Source organism: Heteronotia binoei, chromosome 1 (genome assembly GCF_032191835.1).
Source record: "Heteronotia binoei isolate CCM8104 ecotype False Entrance Well chromosome 1, APGP_CSIRO_Hbin_v1, whole genome shotgun sequence".
NCBI classification, from domain to species: Eukaryota; Metazoa; Chordata; class Lepidosauria; order Squamata; family Gekkonidae; genus Heteronotia; species Heteronotia binoei.
In genome coordinates this window covers 226,412,933-226,432,864 of record NC_083223.1, presented here as the reverse complement: position 1 = coordinate 226,432,864, position 19,932 = coordinate 226,412,933, and the positions used below count along the sequence as shown (strand labels likewise).

At 43.4% G+C, this 19,932-nt stretch overlaps 1 protein-coding gene across 1 annotated transcript in view; it reads right to left on the bottom strand.

The window, feature by feature from the left end:
• Positions 1-19,485, bottom strand: part of APMAP (adipocyte plasma membrane associated protein) — a 36,056-nt gene extending 16,571 nt beyond the window's left edge. The window contains exons 1-2 of the mRNA XM_060248817.1: positions 19,285-19,485; positions 8,189-8,305 (exon numbers count right to left, since the gene is read on the bottom strand). Of these exons, the coding sequence (XP_060104800.1) occupies positions 8,189-8,305; positions 19,285-19,376 (209 nt within the window). The 5' untranslated portion in view covers positions 19,377-19,485. The remainder of the gene's footprint in view (positions 1-8,188; positions 8,306-19,284) is intronic.
• Between the last annotated feature and the right edge of the window lie 447 nt (positions 19,486-19,932).

Genomic DNA, 19,932 nt, shown 5'->3' with positions numbered 1-19,932 from the left:
GAGGAACAAAATACTTTAAAAAAAAATTAACACATCTTAACAGCAAAACTAATTCCAACATACATCAAATAAAACAGAACACAACAAATATAACACAGACAACTATAGACATGATGTTAAGTCCTGTTCATTGAGACTAACAAATAAAACACACTGTTTCAGGAGGAACAAAATGCTTAATTCCTGAAGTTCAATTGTTAATTCTGCACATGCTTTAAGTTATTTTGGTATATATCTCAACCCACAAACTTATTCACAAGGTGACAGATGCAGAAAAAAAATATGTGCACATAGATACATGCTCATACACAGTTTTAAGTATACCATCTCTATGGGTGGGGGGAGGCTCAATACTAAAAAAATATATTTTCTTGAAATTCCTTCAAGGTCTGCCATTATTTAAAATGGGAACAGCCACATAAGCTGCTAACAGATTTACTAAGCCAAGAATTCCAGGTTCTTCAAGCAGATTTACTTCAATTTAGTTCAAGCACACAAATTAGAAACCCTCAAAACAAGTACTCAGTCCAGCAACTGACTTTTTTCAGTTCACTCCACAACACTGCAAGATGAATGGAGGAGAAATTTTGATCACACTAGTAGCTTGAAGTATAGAGTACACTTAGGCTATGATTTGTTTAGTTTCTGAATATTTATCCCACAAAATTGTTGCATTGTCACAGTCACTTATGTATAAAGCTGGTTTAAGATAACAGTTCAATTTATATCAAATCCCAGACTGTTTTTTAAAAACAGGTTTAGAAAAATAAAGTATGACTTTAACACATCAACTAGTTTACAAAATTCAGTGCTTATGGATTTTTAGAAGTGTGGGTACTGTGGGTTTGTAATCTCAACTATCCTTTTGGGAAGGATGTTAAATAGCAACATCATACATATTTTACCTCAATACACTTATTACTAAATTTCTTGTCTAAGCTTGTCTAAGTTAAATGACAGAACTTTAATTCAGTGCCTTCATACTACCTGATTTAGTTAACACAATGCAATACTTCACAATGCAATACTTCAAGCTTTAGCTAACCAAAGCATATTTCAAAATCACTTTCTTATATTCTGCTTTTAAAATGGCACATGAGAGGCTTTTGGAAGTTCAAAATAAACAAAATCATTTATTTAACTTGGAAGAGAAAAGGTTAGGAGGAATCAAGTGTAAGAGGTATGAGGTAAACCAATAATAATAAAGAAGAAGAAGATGATGATGATATTGGATTTATGTCCCGCCCTCCACTCCGAATCTCAAAGTCTCAGAGCAGCTCACAATCTCCTTTATCTTCCTCCCCAACATCAGACACCGTGTGAGATGGGTGGGGCTGAGAGGACTCTCACAGCAGTTGCCCTTTCAAGGACAACCTCTGTCAGAGCTATGGCTGACCCAAGGCCATTCCAGCAGGTGTAAGTGGAGGAGTGGGGAATCAAACCCGGTTCTCCCAGATAAGAGTCCACACACTTTACTACTACACCAAACTGGCTCTGAGTAATTCTCTGAAGTAACTTCATATTCACACAAACAAGCAAGTGTTTCTTTCTGCTATTCAGCAAAGTCTATAAGGTTTTGAGGAGAGTGGTTTCCTTTTCAGTTTCTGCTTTATACAATCAAGCATATGTTTCTGAGTTTCACTGACACTTACATCTTTAGAAGGTAGGAACAAACAACCAAACTCCAGTTTCCTTATTTTTATATAAACTAGGGATCACTCCTTTCTTTAAGAGCTATTTCCCTTTAACTGGACAGGAATAACTTCTCTGAACTGGGAAAGGATCACTTCTCCTTATTAGAAGCTATCTTCCTCCCCCTGTGTTTTTTTTTTTTTGCTTGAATCGGGATTTTCTCTGATCTGCTCACTCCTTCAGCCTCCTTCCCAATTCACAGTCAGTGCTTATCTCTTCTTTAGTGGTCAGTTCCCAACTGCCATTCCTTAACTGACTCTCTCAGATGAACAGTCTGTCATTCAAAGTTTCTATTTTATTTTTATTTGCCTTAGATTTATATCCCGTCCACTCCAGAAGTGGACTCAGTGGCTAACATAGTAAAACCAACAATTTCAGTTACAAATTTAAAACTATAAAACATGAACAATTAACAATTTAAAAACTAGATATCTGGTGCTATACAAAATCTTAAACATAGGTATATCAGATTATATTATAGGTCTTCTGTTGATCTGTTGGTGGCCCTTCTGATGGTATTGCTCAGCAGCATAGAAGTGGCAGTCTTCTCCCACTCAGTTATTGTAGGCCTGTCAGAAAAGTTCGGTTTTACAAGCCCTGCAGAATTGAGAGAGCTCTCGCATGGCTCTTATGGCCTCAGGGAGAGCATTCCACAGCATTGGTGCTGCCACTGAGAAGGCCCTAGCCCATGTAGAGCTTAGTCTGGCCTCCCTTTGTCCGGGGATGGACAGTTTTTGGGTTCCTGAACACAGTGCTCTCTGAGGAACATATGGGAGAAAGGCGGTCCCATAGATAGGCAGGTCCTCGGCCATATAGGGTCATCTAGTCCAACTCCCTGCACAATGCAGGAAATTCATAATTACCTCCCCCCAACACACACTGACCCCTGCTCCATGCCCAGAGAATGGCAAAAAACCTCCAGGATCCTTGGCCAAAGTGCCCTGGAAAAAAATTGTTGTCTGGTTTTACTGTACTACAGAGTCTTGGAAGTTCAAACTACAGTCATTTTTGATCTGCTACTTTTATGGTCTGCAAGGTTTACCACACTGATGCTGCTTTCCCCTCTTTGCACTACCATTTTACACTAAAAATATTGTTCATATAGCATATTATAAATAACTTTACAATGAACATATGAAGCTGCTTTATGCTAACAGACTATCTAACTAAGTCTTGTCTATTCTAACTGGCAATGGATTTTTAGGATCTTGGGTACAGAAAAGTTCTTCCCAACGTCTGTCACCCGTATAGCGTGAACCTGAGATGTGCAAGCCACACAGCTTCTTGCTGAGCTGCCCTGTTCTGAAAGAGCAAGCAGGAGGATTAAAACATATCAATATAAGAAGAGGCCTGCTGGATCAGACCAGGGATCCATCTAGTGCAGCATCCTGTCTCACACTGCAGCCAACCATTTCCTCTGGATGGCCAACAACAGGGCAAAGAGCCCAAGACTTCAGACTTAGAACAGTGGACAGTGTTACTGATATAACTAACATGAATTTGAGAAGACTTCGGAGGATGGTGGAAGACAGGAGGGCCTGGCATGCTTTGGTCCATGGGGTCGCAAAGAGTCAGACTCGACTGTGCGACTGAACAACAACAAAATGATTTGGACAAAAGGTGAACTCAAGAAAGAAAATTCCAAGAGTTTGCTATATATTATTAAACTGGTTGTAGTTATAATCACAACCAATCTAACGATTTGCTTAGAAGGTAACCCCATTTTAGTGGAACATTCTTCAAAGTTGGCAAGAACAGGACTGTAGTTTTTATAAAGTGTTTTTGTTCCCAAACTATGATCACCACAAACATCTGGCAAAATTCAAACCTGTGTATGGAACATAACTCTTTGTGAAGATAAAATTGAAACTCCTCCTCTAGCATTCATTTAAAAGTTTCATCTGTTTAGCATAGCTCCAGAGCACATTCCTTTCAAATTTTCTCACTAGAGTAGATAGTCAAAATGCTTATTACAACTCATTGTAAATGTTCTTGAAATTTGATTTGTAAACTGCTGCTCCTATTTTGTGGTACTCAGTAAAGTTTGTAAAAATCTAATTTTTGCTTGATCAGGAAATCTCAATTAATAATTGACCCTAAAGAAATAAAAGTCTCCCCAACAATCAATAGAAAACTAAAACTCAAAACTGAAGTGAGTCTTGGTTCTATGTATCCTCCTGGCCAGGGATGTCAAAAATGCAGCCTGCGGGCCAAACCATCCCACCCAGGGCTTCAATCAGGTCTGTGGGGCTCTCTTCTCCTCCCCCCTCCTATCCTCACCCTGTGAAGGCTGAGACGTTCCCAGCTCTTTCTGCCTTCTCTTTGCAAAGGCTAAAGCTGAAAGCAAAGCTGCAAAGAAAATGCAGAATGGATTTCCCATTCTGGCTTCTAGGCAGAGGTGAACAGAAAATCCACTCCACATTTTCTTTGCAACTTTGTCTATGTGTTTCAATGGAGAAGAACTTCCCAGCGTTCCTATGGCCAGCTGAAGCTTCCTGGAGTTGTGTCATTGCAAACCAAGTGTTGATGCCTTGAGCGAGCTTTGTCTCTTCTCAGTGGAGTTAGAACTAGTGTCTAGCGAGTAATCTAACTTGGGAACCCACAGCCAAAGGGGGATATGACACTGCAGAGCCATTGCTAACCTGAGTAGACCGAGGCGGGGGAGAGAAGCCTGCAATGCCTTGCCATTTCATGTTTTCCCAGGCTGAGAGCATTTTATTTGTTAAAGTTTCTGCTGTGATCTTTGTGCTTTTTCTTGATGTTTTATTTTTAAAATTGCATTGCAAAATCCCACTATCCCCCCTTTCTGTTTTAAACAAAATACTGCAAGAGTTTTAAACATGTTTGTATTTTAAGTTAAAAACTGATATATTTAATTGTGTTAGCCTGTGTCCTCTATAAAGTCTATGTCTCTGCTATCTGGCATTACATTTTAGGACATGCATCACTCAGCCCCACAAAGTCCCATTTATGTCAGATCTGGCCCTCCTAACAAATGAGTTTGACACCCCTGCTCTTGACTATCCAGTGAAGAAAGAATATTTCAGCGTGAAACCTTGATAGCTTCAAGACCTATGCCTCGTGCAAACACTCAGACTACATGTAGTCAGGAATTGGGTCCCACAGCTCATCCTGCCCCTTCCTTTCCTGTGTCCAACAATGTTTGCATAGGCATCTACATACTTAGGATAACATGTCTTATCCATAAATAAAGCATGCTGGACCTATTCCAGCCATCTGTAGAGTAAAAGCTCTTCACAAAGCTTCAAAAATTAGATTTAAGGAAACAAATTAAGCCAGTTTTTTAAACAAAATAAAAGCAAATATCTCACAAAAGTTTTTGAAAGGCCAAAGATGTTGGAATTTAGTAAGATTAATCATGCTTTTTTCCAAATTCTCAAAACCCAACATTCCTGGGGGGGAATTAACTGTCCTTTACAGTGTATGGTTCAGGTGTTTTCCTGAGAATCTGGTACACTGCTAAAGAGCTGCCAAATGCTGCAGTACCCACCTCAGCTTTATCACAAGTCAGCAATACCACCAACATATATGCAGTGATATGCACACTTTGGTGTGACTGTTACACACAGAACAATTTCAAAAACAATATATAATCTATATTCTCTTCCTTTTTCCTCCAAACTGCTCAAAACTCTTTAAGACCTGTTTTGAAAAGTGTTTTTATTAGCAAGTAAAGATGTAGTACACACCTCAGAACACAAACCTTCCTGGCTGTAACAGAAGCACTGTGCAATCTGGTCTGTTCCATTTCTCATCTCCTTTGAGTCCTATGGGACTAGAGGGAGCAGCTGCCATTAAAAATAATTAACAGACTTGTTCCCTCCAGGGAAGCTGCCCTCTCCCCATGTCTGTGCAGTCATCAAATGGCCAACAGCATTAAGACAGCAGGACAGCTGCAATGGCAACAATGAGTGCATGCCTGACTAGGGAGAGACTGTCATTATGGGCAGAACTACTACCCATTCTTCCCCCCACTGCCACTCCAGAAAGCATAAAGGAGAGTTGCATCTTGGGAGGAAGGAAGTAGCTGCCTCAGAAAAGACTGCTGCCATCAAGGATAGAGTGGTCATCACTTGCTCTGCCTGCCCATTCAGGGCTTGACAAATCCCAGGCACCCGGTTGCCATGGCACCCAGAAATTTCACTGTGGTGCCTAACACTTTTAGCAATTATTTCATTTATTTATTTTTCGCATTTATATCCCTCCTTCCCTGCCGAAGCAGGCTCAGGGCGGCTAACATTGAATATCAACAATAAGACAATAAAACCATAAAGCAGTAGACACAATAACAGTAATATCAGTTAAAATTAAACAATTTGTAATTTCAAATTATTAAAACAATTTTAAAACAACAGTTTTAGTGCTAAGTTCCATAAGAACATAAAAACATAAGAGAAGCCATATTAGATCAGGCCAATGGCCCATCCAGTCCAACACTCTGTGTCACACAGTGGCAAAAAATTTTTATATACACACACACACACACTGTGGCTAATAGCCACTGATGGACCTCTGCTCCATATTTTTATCTAAACCCCTCTTGAAGGTGGCTATGCTTGTGGCCACCACCACCTCCTGTGGCAGTGAATTCCACATGTTAATCACCCTTTGGGTGAAGAAGTACTTCCTTTTATCCGTTTAACCTGTCTGCTCAGCAATTTCATCGAATGCCCACGAGTTCTTGTATTGTGAGAAAGGGAGAAAAGTACTTCTTTCTCCACTTTCTCCATCCCATGCCATGATGTTGAGCAACTATATGCTCTGGTTGAAGGCCATTCAAAATAATGTTGTTTTGCAGACCTTGCAGCATTGGGCAAGATCCCGCAAGGCTCTAACATCATCTGGGAGTTGGTTCCACCAGTGGGGGGCCGCAATAGAGAAGGCTCGTTCTCTGGTAGCCTTCAATCTCACCTCTCTCGGTCCGGGGATTTCTAATAGGTTTTGTGATCCAGATCTAAGTACCCTCTGGGGAATATATGGGGAGAGACGATCCCTAAGGTAGACAGGTCCTTGGCCATATACAATTACTGTATTGTAGTGCTTCTCAAAGAAAGGTACGAAGCTTATTTATCATTTACTATCAGAATATATTTATGTCCTTTAGCATAAAAATGCATGGGCATGATGTTCTTGTCACTGCTTGTTTACATGTTAACTTTACATGACAGCCAGCATGGCGTAGAGGTTAAGAGCAGCAGACTCTGAACTGGACAACTGGGTTTGATTCCCCCCCTCCTCCACATGAAGCCTGCTGGGAGACCTTGGGCCAGTCACAGTTGTCTCAAACTCTGTCAGCTCCACCTACCACACAAGTGCCTGTTGTGGGGAGAGGAAGACGAAGGAGATTGTAAGTCACTCCGAAATTCCTTAAGAAAATTAGGGTATAAAAACCTACTCCTCTTCTTCTACACTACTCCAGTGGTGGTGAATGACTTTGTTTCTTAATCAAGTTGCTTTTTATATGAGCTCCAATATTCAATTAAATGTAGCCTTTAAAGCAATAATGGAATAATCAGAAATATGGGAGAAGTTAGGGCTACAACTTTTTGTTACAGTGATGGCATCCAGGACTATCCCTATATTTATACAATTCTGTTATCATGGCTTTAATAAAATTATGAGGAACTGGTTAGGAGTATGCTTAGTGGTAGCTAACTAGCTAAAAATACTCAACTAAATGTTATAATCATTCAGACCAGTCTGAAGATGTCATAGTGAAGACAAAGAATCACTACAGTACAAATCAAAACAACTAGCAAATGACAGATTTTCTTATTTTTTCATCTAGCAAGAAATTTAAGGCAGTGCAATGAGGGGCACAGGAATGATCAGTACTCATGAAACCTTACAGGTATATCCCCAGCAAATGAGTTACAGATATTTTATTTCCAGCCAGCAAAATTTCAAAGTTTGATTTTCTTAAATGAACTAAAATTTTAAGCAACATAAAGATGAATACAACAGAAGAGAGAGGATGTACCTACAAATGCCTTTTGAATTAAAAACATTAACACCACCACTGAAACATTAACTGACAATACACAATGGATAATTCTCTGTTGGGTTCCGCCAGAAATATCCTGTTCTGCATACTTGCTGATTTAACTTGAGTAAAGAATCCAGAGCCAGACCATAATTTTAATTTCAGCAGCTGAGACTCATTACATTTCTAAAGGCATACATGGGGCCCAAGCCACTTAAAGCTTTAAAGATCATTGCTCAGAAATTCAGATGGCAGCCAGTATAGCTAAGCATGCACTGACATAATGCAGCTCCTACAACTATATCCACATTCTGCAACAAGTATTAAATTTTTTTTTACCATCATCGGACTTTCAACAAAACCCTTAAACTATTTATTGAAACACTTGCAACCCATCTCTTATCATACAAAGGTAACTCAAGATAATTTACAACACTAAATACATAACCTATGTGTTATATGTTGTGATATCATATCCATTTAATGACTCACCTTATAGGCTGAGGGTCTATTGGACAATCCAGAAGAACTATCGCTCCAAATAAAGGAATTATTAGCGATACAGCCAGTGTCATAAAGGTCATACGGAAGATCTTATTGCTGTATGTACTGCAACAAAAATACAAAACAGAAGTCAGCATCTAATAACCACAGAAGGAACTTGAGAATCTAGTTGGCCCTAGAAACAATTTTTTTGAGGCCCAAGTGCAGAAGCATCTAAGAATGGCAAGAATGCCCTACTTCTGTGAAGTGAAAACAAGATTCAAAGACAGAAATACTGATGAGAGCCAAAAGATATTCATATCGATGAGAAACTTGTAATCACTATTTTAAAACAGACTTTGTCAAAAAGTAGCAAAAATGAACTAACATTTTTAATAGATTCCAATAAGACATTTTAAGTATAGATAACTGTGTATGGTGTTTTAGGTCATAAGAGAGAATTAATTAGCCAAGAAGTTCACCCTTATCAAGTGGGACAGTTAGCTATTGTTATGAGATGATTTTAAAATCCAATAAATACAGAACTTCTGCACTAATGTTCAACTTGCTGTATTCACCACTATGTTCTGGTCTGGACAATTTTAACACTGTTTTTAACCTTGCTGTGTGTTTACTATAATATTTATTACTGCTCAGGCAGCTGTCATATTGTTATGGCCTTTGGCCTCATGCAATATAATTCTACCTTCCTACCTACTAGAAAGGGCTTCTTGCCTGTTACCTTCTAAACTTAAAGCTAAGAAACTTTTATGGACTCATGGAATTGCTGTCCTTTAATTATCTATGTAACTGTGATGGTTGATATAATGTTTGGGGGATTTTGTCTATGTTAAGAACACAATAGTTAGGCTTTAATGAAAAGCTTAGAAGGAAAACAAGAGATTCTCTCATAGTATTTACTTGTGTACTATATTCAGAACAAATCTATAGTGTTACTGAGGTGTGCCTCTAGCTAGAAGTTAAGTGATATGGTACAGGGAAGCTAACTTTACACCTAGGGGTTCTTAAGTGCACACCAATATCTGGATCAGTTCTGACCAGAGTCATCCAAGAATTTATTTTTCCAGAGAAGCATGAAGTATGAACTCAAACATGATCATTATTCCACAGACCTGAGGGACAAATCCTTCCAAGTAAGGTACTTAATTCTGAAACTACCTTTTCAGTCTTACAATAACAATTATAGCAGGTAACATGCCGTAGCCTTCTGGAGCTGTGCTGCTTCACAGTGCAGATGGGGATTGCACACTCAAATGCTTCCTAATTTAAAAACCCAAAAAGAAACTAGCATACCAGGAAGTATTCTAATCAAGCTCCTCTGTCCAGTATATTAACTTTCCATTGGCAAAGTATGGAGGGTTTAAATCATATAGTCACCAACTTCATTCTGAAGTGTTGCAGCCCCAAGATGGCTACATCTTCTCATCAACTCTAAATCTTTCACTTTACATACCAGAATGCAAACAAGCTACTATGTTACCCAAATCTATAAAGGCCTCTTCAACATATTGTGTTGGCTCCAGCCCAGAATTTCCACTCACACTAATTACAGTGCAAGTGACAAGGAAAAGACCATAGCAACCATTTGTGCTCACTGTATCTCTACTTGCACAAACCAGATAGTTATATGGCACACACTCCCTGACCCTGAGAAAATGGTATTTTGTGGTTAGACCTAAATGATGCTATAATTCTATATCCCAGACCCTTTGTTTAATTACAGATTTAACCTCTGAATATCCAAGAGCTAATAAACTACTAGGAGAATACCCCAAAATCAGTAATATCTCTGAAAAAGTACTTTTCCATTTTGACCAAAAGGTGCTATTAGTGTCAAAGGCATAAGTCCCATAGGAGAAAAAAACAGTTTTAACCAGTAACTAATCCTGTATATCCATAAACAGGTTTCAAAAGAAATTAAACCTACCTCAAAGCTACATTAGAAACACAGTGGGGAGCTACAAATATGGCTCTCAAATTTAGTTTGTACAATTACCAAAGATCTTAAATTAACATATGAACATAATTAAGAGCCATATAACAGCTGTGCAATAACCTTGGCCACAAAAACCAATAGCTGAGGAGATAATATTAACCTCAAATATAAAATAATCTTAACGATGCAGAAACACTTTGCTGGGTGTTGCCTACTGAATTCTTAGTAAGGTTTCCACTGATATTCCATCTAAGCTTGGAGAGGAGTCACTTCTAGGATTTTATACTTGCTATAATTAATGGAGAAGGAGGAGGAGATTGGATTGGATTTATACCCTGCTCTTCACTCAGAGCATTTTACAATCTCCTTTCCCTTCCCCTCCCCACAATAGACACCCTCTGAGGTAGGTGAGGCTGAGAGAGCCATTTCAAGAATGGCTCTTGAGAGAGCAGCTCTTTCAAGAACTGTGAATGATCCAAGGTCACTCAGCAGGTGTACGCGAAGGGGGGGAGAATCAAACGCAGTTCTCCAATATTAGAGTCTATGCACTTATCCACTATACCAAACTGGCAAGAGACTTAAACAGAGGCCTTAAACCAACACTGGCTCAAGAGAGAAAAACTGTACCATCTGCACAAAGTAAAACTGACAGCACCCTGGAGGCCAGTTTACAGGGATGAATCATGGGCACAGATTGTAAAAGACAATGGGGCCATAAACACCAAGAGATGTGAAGGCCGGGGTGGGGGAATGAAGGGGGAAATGGTTGGAAGGAGGCACAGGTAAGTTTATTCCAATGAGGACCTTTTTTTTCAATTTTTGCAACCAAAAAACAAAATGGAAAAATTGGAGAACACTGAAAAAAGACTCCTATGAAATACTGTTCTTTTTTGAATGAGAAAAACTGTATCCTACAAAGGATTTAACTAACTCCTAATGTATAGCGCGAAAAAGTCTGCCAACTTTCTCAATTTTCCAATAGAAAACTTCACAAGCTTGGGCAACCCTGATCTCATTTCAGAAGCTAAGCAGGATTGATGCTGGCAAGTACTTGGATGGGAGACCTCCTTGGAACACCACAGTCAGGAGGCAGGGGCAGGCTTTATTCAGCCACCTCTATGAATATTCTCCATGCCCCCAGTAGAGGTCAGTCACCAGAGATCACCTTTACTTCCAGGAGCACACTCACCCACATTCACACACACACATTAAAAAAATACAAAAATACCCCCCAAAAAACTTCACACATTTCGGAAAGCACTTTCTTATTTTACTTCACTCTTCAGACGTCCTTGCTAAACATGGGGGCTCCAGCACATGTATGAGCCCCACATTTTCCATAGTGAAAACAGCTGCAAAGAATTCATTCAGTTTCTCTGCCATCTTCCCATATTCCTTAAGTAATCCTTTTGTTCATTTGTCATCCCAAGGCCCAACTGCTTCCCTGGCTAGATTACTACTCCTGATATATTTGGAAAAAACAGCCATCCACTCCTCAAAATCTTTTTTGCTCAATTTATTGTCAATTGCAATTGTTCTGATAGAACCTGTGCTCCTTTTGTTCACCTCAACTGGGGGAAACTTCCACTTTTTAAAAGAAGCCTATTTGCCTTTTATGCTTCTTTCACTTGATCGGTTAAACACACTGGGATCTTTTTAGCCTTGGTGGTACCCTTCCTGATTTGAGGTATGCTGCACCTCCATGACCAACTGTTTGAATGCACAGTAGATAATTTTTTTATTTTATTTATATAGATAATTTTATTTATATCCCGCCCTCCCCGCCGGAGCAGGCTCAGGGCGGCTAACAACATCATTCAATTTCCCTTATACAAAAGACAAGGTTACATTAACATTAAACATTACAAATTCTGATAAGTTTAAAATCACTTAATTAAATTGATAAAAGTGCTAATGCTAGTTGCGCTTTTATAATGGCGGTAATCATTAGCAATTTCTTTCTTCGTCAGCGAAAGCCAGTCGGAAGAGGAAGGTCTTGCAGGCCCTGCGGAATTGTTCAAGGTCCCGCAGGGCCCGCATTTCCTCTGGAAGTTGGTTCCATAGGTTCGGGGCTACAGAGGAGAAGGCCCGGTTACGGGTGCATTGCAGCTTCACCTCTTTCGGTCCGGGGGTGGTCAACAAGTTTTTTCCAGCTGACCTCAGTGCTCTCTGGGGTTCGTATGGGGAGAGACGGTCCCTAAGGTAGACAGGTCCTCGACCATATAGGGCTTTAAAGGTAATGACCAGCACTTTGTAACGAATCCAGTATGTTACTGGCAGCCAGTGCAGCTCGCGCAGCCCAGGCTGTATGTGCTCCCATTTAGGGAGCCCCAACAACAGTCTGGCCGCTGCGTTCTGCACCAGCTGCAGCTTCCGGGTTCGGTACAGAGGCAGCCCCATGTAGAGGGCATTACAGTAATCCAGTCTCGAGGTGACCGTTGCGTGAAGTACCGTTGCCAGGTCTTGGCGCTCTAGGAAGGGAGCCAACTGCCTTGCCCGCCTCAGATGAAAAAAGGCTGACTTGGAAGTGGCTGCAATCTGGGCCTCCATTGATAAAGAAGGCTCCAGTAAAACTCCCAGACTCCTAACCCGGTGCGCCGCTTTCAGCGGCGCCCCATCGAGGACCGGGAGAGGTATTTCCCCTTCCCGGGCGCCCCGACCCAGACAAAGGACTTCTGTCTTCGCTGGATTCAATTTCAGCCCGCTCCCCCTCAACCACATTGCCATATCCTGCAAGGCCCGGTCTAAATTTTCAGGGACGCAGCCAGGCCGGCCGTCCATCAGCAGATAGAGTTGGGTGTCATCTGCATATTGGTGGCACCCAAGTCCATATCTCCTGGCAATCTGGGCAAGAGGGCGCATATAGATATTGAATAACATTGGTGAGAGGACTGCCCCTTGAGGCACTCCACAATCCAGTGTGCGCCTCCGGGACCGCTCGCCACCAATTGCCACCCTTTGTCCCCGATCCTCGAGGAAGGAGGAGAGCCATTGTAAGGCAGACCCCCTCACCCCTATGTCGGCGAGGCGGCGGGTCAGTAGCCGATGGTCGACCGTGTCGAACGCGGCCGACAGATCTAACAGCATCAGCACCGCCACACCGCCCCGATCCAGATGCCGTTGGAGATCATCTACCAGGGCGACCAGTACTGTCTCCGTCCCATGACCCGGGCGAAAGCCGGACTGGCAAGGGTCTAGGATGGAAGCGTCATCCAGAAAGCTCTGCAACTGCGACGCCACTGCCCTCTCTATCATTTTACCTAAAAACGGTAAATTAGAGACCGGTCGGTAGTTTGCCAATTCGGCCGGGTCTGCTGTACTTTTTTTCAAGAGGGGTCGGACCAAAGCCTCTTTCAGGGATGATGGAAAGCGCCCCTCCGAGAGGGATCTATTTATGATGTCCCGTAGAGGACATTCAAGCTCCCTCAGGCAGGATTTAATTAGCCAGGAGGGGCATGGGTCCAAATCACAAGTCGTGGGGCACGCAGAGGAGAGAATTCCGTCAACTTCCTCCAGGCTGAGCGGGTCGAAATGATCCAGAGTTAAATCAGAAGACAGGCAAGGGGCCTCGGGCTCATGTGCTGTATCTAAGGTGATGGGCAGGTCCTGGCGGAGCGACGTGATTTTGTCTGCAAAAAATTTCGCAAAAGCCTCACAGCCTATTTCTAATTCTCTGACGTTTGGTCTGCCCTGGGGCAGTGTAGTTAAATGTCCAATTATTTTAAACAATTGTGCCGGGCGCGAATTTGCAGACGCAATCTTGGCCGCGAAGTACTTCTTCTTCGCGGTCTTGACTGCCATCTCATACGACCTCATAAACGTTCTGTAGGATGTTCTCGCCGCTTCGCCACGAGTGCGCCGCCACTGCCTCTCTAGTCGTCGGAGTCCTTGTTTCAACCGGCGTAGCTCCAGGGTATACCAGGGAGCCAGCCTTGAACGAGGGCGCAGAGGACGTCGGGGTGCGATCTCGTTGATTGCCCCAGATAGCCGGTCTTGCCAGGCATCAACCAGGGCATCAAGGGAATCGCAAGGGGGCCAAGGGTCCCGAAGAGCTGTTTGGAACCGTTCCGGGTCCATCAGGCTCCGCGGGCGAGCCAAAATAGGCTCTCCGCCCTTACAGGGTTGTGGTAGCGTCTCCATACGAGCCTTGTAAATTATAGTACTTAGAAAGCTTGTTTCTGTGGCATGACTCAAGCACATATTTGCTCAATCATGTGAAGATAGATGAAATCAAGCATTCTCTCCTTTGGTCATCTCCATCTCGCAATCTGCTTCCTGGTTTTGGTAACAGGGGTAAGGAAGATTTATATGGAAGCAACCCATTATTTAAGAAGGCTACTGAGATTGCGTAAAGCAGAGGTGTCGATCTCATTTGTTATGAGGGCTGAATCTGACATAAATGACACCCACTAAGCAAACTAGGTAGTTGCCTAGGGCGCCGGGAGCCAGGGTGCGCCGAATTGGGCTTCCCCCCACCCAAGACATCTGCCTAATTTGCCTCCCTCCAGCCTGCCACACTCCCACCCCCCCAGAAGCTCGCCCTGCCGCCACCCGCCCCCAAAGCTTGCCCTTCCCTACTGCTGCCAGCTCCCTCCCTCTCCCCCAGAAGCTTGCCCTGCCGCTGCCGGCTCGATCCCCAAAGCTTGCCCAGCCTGCCCTACCGCTGCCAGCTCTCTCCCTACCCTCCCTCCTTCCTCGCCCTACTGCCGCTGCCGCCACCACTGCCACAGCCAGCTCCCGCCGCTCGGAGAAGCTCACTGCAAGGATGCTGGGCCTTCCAGACTTCAAGGTCTGTGCTTGTTCTGAACAGACCTCTGGAGGAAGTTTCTTCCCCCTCCATGGAGGGGGGAGAAACTTCCTCCAGAGGTCTGTTCAAAACAAGCACAGACCTCAAAGCTGATATGACCTGGCGCCCTCGCAGCGAAGGGAAGTGGTGAGTGGAGCACGGGTGTCACCTGCCTCAGGGCTGGCTGGCCCAGGGCCACTTGCAAGTAGCCCACACCTGCCTCCTACTCACAAGTAGGCGGCAAGCGCTGGGACTCGAGGGTGGGTGGAGCTGTGCTGCCTGCCTAGGGCGCCAGAAAGGCTCAGACCAGGTTGTAAGAACCAATAGCTGAGTCCATGTCACAATCCGAGAGCAGGATCGTTCAAGCCAGGAGTCAGGAAACTGGGGACTCAGAGCAGGAACAGAGCCAAGGAACAGAAGCCAGAGTGGTTGCAAGTCACCAGATGGACTTGTTGCTTCCACAGAGCATGCAACTTGAAACAGGAGCTTCAACAGCCCGCTGCTGCTGTTTCCAATTAGCAAGGAGCGGGGCCAGCCTGGCGTCTGCTAAAACTCTGGGCTAAGTGAACATCTTGCTCGCATCCTGACCTCTTTTCGCTGGGTTGCTAAGTCCTGGTGGAGCCTTTGCCGTACCAAGCAAGGTGAGGTGGTGAATGGAGGTATGTGTCTGTCGTTGTTCCTAGTCAGCTGTAGAGCCAGGTGCTGAGAATGCTGCGGGCGGCAGCAGTTCACTGGGTCTAACAACCCTGCCGGCTCTTCCTGACCAGGCCCCTCGTCAGAGCCCATGACAGTAAGTTAGTATGCACTTTTGTTTAAGATTTATGTATACAGTAAATCAAAATTTGGTATTTACATCAGACTCTTTTTTGTGATTTAATTTAAATTAACCCATCAAATTAACCCATCACACATTACTATAGCATTATAAAGGGTCCTTCAGTGCTTTTTGTTTAATGAGAGATTTCCATGCAGGATGCTTGAGAGATTTCCATGTAGGTGACTCTGGACAAGCCACTGTTCTTATCTAACCTAATTCAGGTTTGTGAAGTTTGTACAAAACCACCATGAGTTCCACAGAAAGAGAATAAGACACAAGTAAATGATAATATTACACTCCAGGGACCAAAATACACTTCATTCCTTAGATCCCAATTTTTTAAAAAAGAACAGGCTGTTCTTTATGCTAGCTGAATTCCAAGGGGGGGGGGGGGAGGGAATTCAGACTCGTGTCTGATTTGAGCAAAAACTCTTTTTCAGTACTGGACAGCCTATATTAGAAATCTCCATGTTTCTTGTAATATTAAGAAAGTAACCATCCCCCACATATTTCTTATAGTATAGTGTGAAGACAAGGTGGAGTTTAGTGACCTGTTGCTCAAAGACATTGTGCCAATAAACAGCACAAAGTGTGAAGACATAGCAGATCAGCAAGCTATTGTGCAAGCAGTATATTTAAATAATATATGCCTCAGGAGGCTCTCACATTCTTACTACTTTTTCTCTTTGGTACATCATGGAAAGATCTGTTTATTTGAGGGTGGCATGTATAAACATGTAGTAACCATGGGATCAGGGCATACTTGTAATTACTCAGGCATATAGGCATGTCCTGGTACATCCCCCATAGGTATTACACTCATGTGACCAAAATCTGCTGGTGGTCCCTGGCTCAAAGAGCGTCTGACTGTCCTGGTTCTGGCCTGGGTGCAACACTCCTCCAGGAAGGATCAGGGCTTTGCAGGATTTGATACAATTCGGCAGGGCTGCAAAACAGAGTTGTTCTGCTGGGCCTATGGTTGAGGGCAGTACCAGGCCCCCTAGCCTAGCTGATAAGCTATAGCTAATTTCTGGCCTCCCCTTTCCTCTCCCCCCTTCTCAGATGTTTGCTTACTGCCCCCATGTAACAAGTTTTTACACCATACTGAATTTTATATAAGTTGTATTATCGATTTTATTGTATTTATAGACTGATTAATTGTATGTTCTATTTAGCAGGGTTAAATTGTATATGTAAATTACATATTTATAAGCTGTCACCCGCTCTGAGCCAAGCTCAGGGAGAGTGGGACACAACAACAACAACAAAGCAGCTTTTCTCCCAATCCTAACTGGAAATTATCTCAGGTTACTATCATCCACGAAGAAACCCTGGATCATTCTCTCTACAAAAGTGGAACAGTGCAGTGCATTGGTTAGGGCATCAAACTAAAATTTGCGAGACTCAGGATCAAAACTCCACTGTGACATGGAAGCTTGCTAGGTGACCGTGGGCTAGTCAAACACTCAGCCTAGTGTTCTAGGATTGTTTTGAGGATAAAATGGAGATGAGAATGATGCAAGTCACTTTGGTCCCTACTGGGGAGAAAGGCAAGGCATAAATGAAGTAATTAAAAATCCTCAGAAAGCAATAAGGTAGGAAATTAGACTTACAAAAAGGAAAATATCTCTTAAAAGTGTGACACCAACTTCCAAGAACATAGTTTTCCAGTTTTATTCTTATACCACAAAGACTTAAGATTATATGTTTAGGACTGTAATATTTACTCCTACTTTAAAATCTGGCCTCAAGAAATTTGATAATAAACAGGACTCCAAACTTTTTCAGGCTGCACAAGTATGATGGCTCCCATGTGTATTTATGAAATTTACTAAACAAATACACTCACTAATATTTATTTAAAGCATTTTTATGCCACCTTTACACCCAAAGGAGGAACCTCAATACAGGAAACACTCTCCATATAGAGAGATCATCGACAGGAAAGAACAGACTCAGGAGGAAATGCCAAACAAAACAGAAAAGTATTTATCCATCAGCAGAAAGCAAAAAAAGTGTGGGATGGACAAATCTCTCTGGGGAGGGAATTTCATAATTCTGGTGCCACAACCAAGAAGGCTCTTTCTTAGGTTGCCACCCATGTAACCTCAGATGATAGGAGCACCTAATACATACAGCCATCCCATCTAAGAGTATTTTTCATTAAAATGTAAGTTGCCACACTTAAGAAAGTTTTGCTTTTCTTCACATTCTCAGCAAAGCACTGAGATTCTACAGCAGAAAAAGGCATTTAAATTTAGCCAGTGATCAGTTTTCATTTTTTAAAAATTGGTTTAAACATTGTGGCAATTTAACCACTATGGCAACAACTAAACTGTGAGTCAAGACAAAATCACCAGCCACCAGAAGAAAACAAAAGTTACTATTTAAGAAGGTAAGGCTAAAAAACCCTCAAGCTGATCAAATCCAAATTGCCAGAGCTCCCTTCATAATGATATGAAGCTGTCAACCAACATGTACTTCACACTTTTTCAAGCTTACAACACACAGAGAACACTTATGCGACTGTCACTGCTACCGTTATATCTGTGTATTTTGTTTACAGACATTTTGCTATAGCTCTCTCACAGTGGTTGTACATTAATCTATTCTGCTTCCCTGACTATTTAGACTATGTCAGCACCAAATAACTCCAAACTCTCATGTGAAATGTATCAGTGCAACAAGGACTCAACCTCTATTTACCTCTCCTCTAGTGAACCGTCCACCCCACCCCCTTTCATTTTTGCTGAAGGTCACCAGGGCTTCATACCTGGAACTGTTTTTAACATCACAGCTCTGGCCAGAATACAGGATATGCTGCATTGATAAGTTTTTTTTCTAGATACCACCCTCTTAAAAGCAATACACACACACCTATAGTACATGGGACTAAGAGACGTCGTTTTGACTCTTTTTTACTGTTGCCATTTTACTGTGCCCTACTGTCGGTATTGTTATATTTACTGTTTTTATATACTGCCTGCCACTTATAACGTCACCGATGTATCCGGCACACTTGCTTCCTCAAAACGTACAGTGTAACTGCTGGGAGCGGGAGGATGAGAAAGAGGCAAGGGTGGCCAGGGATGGATGTGACCAAATGCAGCAACACATCCTTAGGCTTAGTTACAGCGATTCTGGGGTTATTTTACGGTTGCATTGCTGTCTGCCTTAGGAACCTCCAGACGCCTAAGGGAGAGGCCTGCTGAGCCAGGAGGGTGTCTTGATGCCCAAGTAAGCAAAGCAGCCTTTCAGACGCCATCAAAAGGAAGGAAGGAAGGAAGGAAGGAAGGAAGGAAGGAAGGAAGGAAGGAAGGAAGGAAGGAAGGAAGGAAGGAAGGAAGGAAGGAAGGAAGGAAGGAAGGAAGGAAGGAAGGAAGGAAGGAAGGAAGGGCCTCTCCATGCCTCGCGCCGCAGCCAGCCACCACGCCCCGCTCATCTTCCGCGAGCGGGAGGAGATGAGGGAACGGACAGAGACAAGCCCCCGTGCTCTTCTTCCCTCAAGCGACAGCGCCGGGGAGGGGGAACCAACTCCCACGCACCTGCCGCCCTTGGTTTCTTGAGCCGTGTTGTCCTCGGTGATCACCTGCGGCCGGAGAGGCCGCCGCTGCCGCAGGCCCTCAGCCTCATTCATGTTGCCCGGACTCCCCCTCGGTGCGACAGCCAAGAAACGCGCCTGCCCGCCACCGCCGCACAAGGCTGTTCGGCTCTGCCATGGAGCCCCGCCCCCGCCCCATGCTTGGCCAACGGTCACCCAAAGGCCCCGCCCCCTTCCCGGTGCTCCACCAATGGCCGCTGCAAGGGAGGGCACCAGTCGCGCTCTTGCCCAACCGACAGCCGCTCTAGAGCCCCACCCCGTCCTCAAGGGCGATCCAATTAGCGCTGCCGAGCACCGCCCTCTCTTCCTAGACCACCCAACCGCTGCCCAGAGACTCAAGCCCCTCCCTTCATGATTGCCCAACCACAGCCTCCACCAAGCCATTGCTCCATCACTCTGCGGGCGGTGACTGGGGAATACCCGAGGGTCAGAACTTCCCTCTCGGAGCTGTCATCTACGCTCCTTGCCGCTCTTATTGCGCAATATCATCCCCTTCTGCTTCCCTCTCTTCTAACCCCTCCCGTCAAAGCTGAAGAAAGTCTACAGACAAACCACGCCTCTATTGTATGCTTCGAGAATCGCCGCCTCTTAT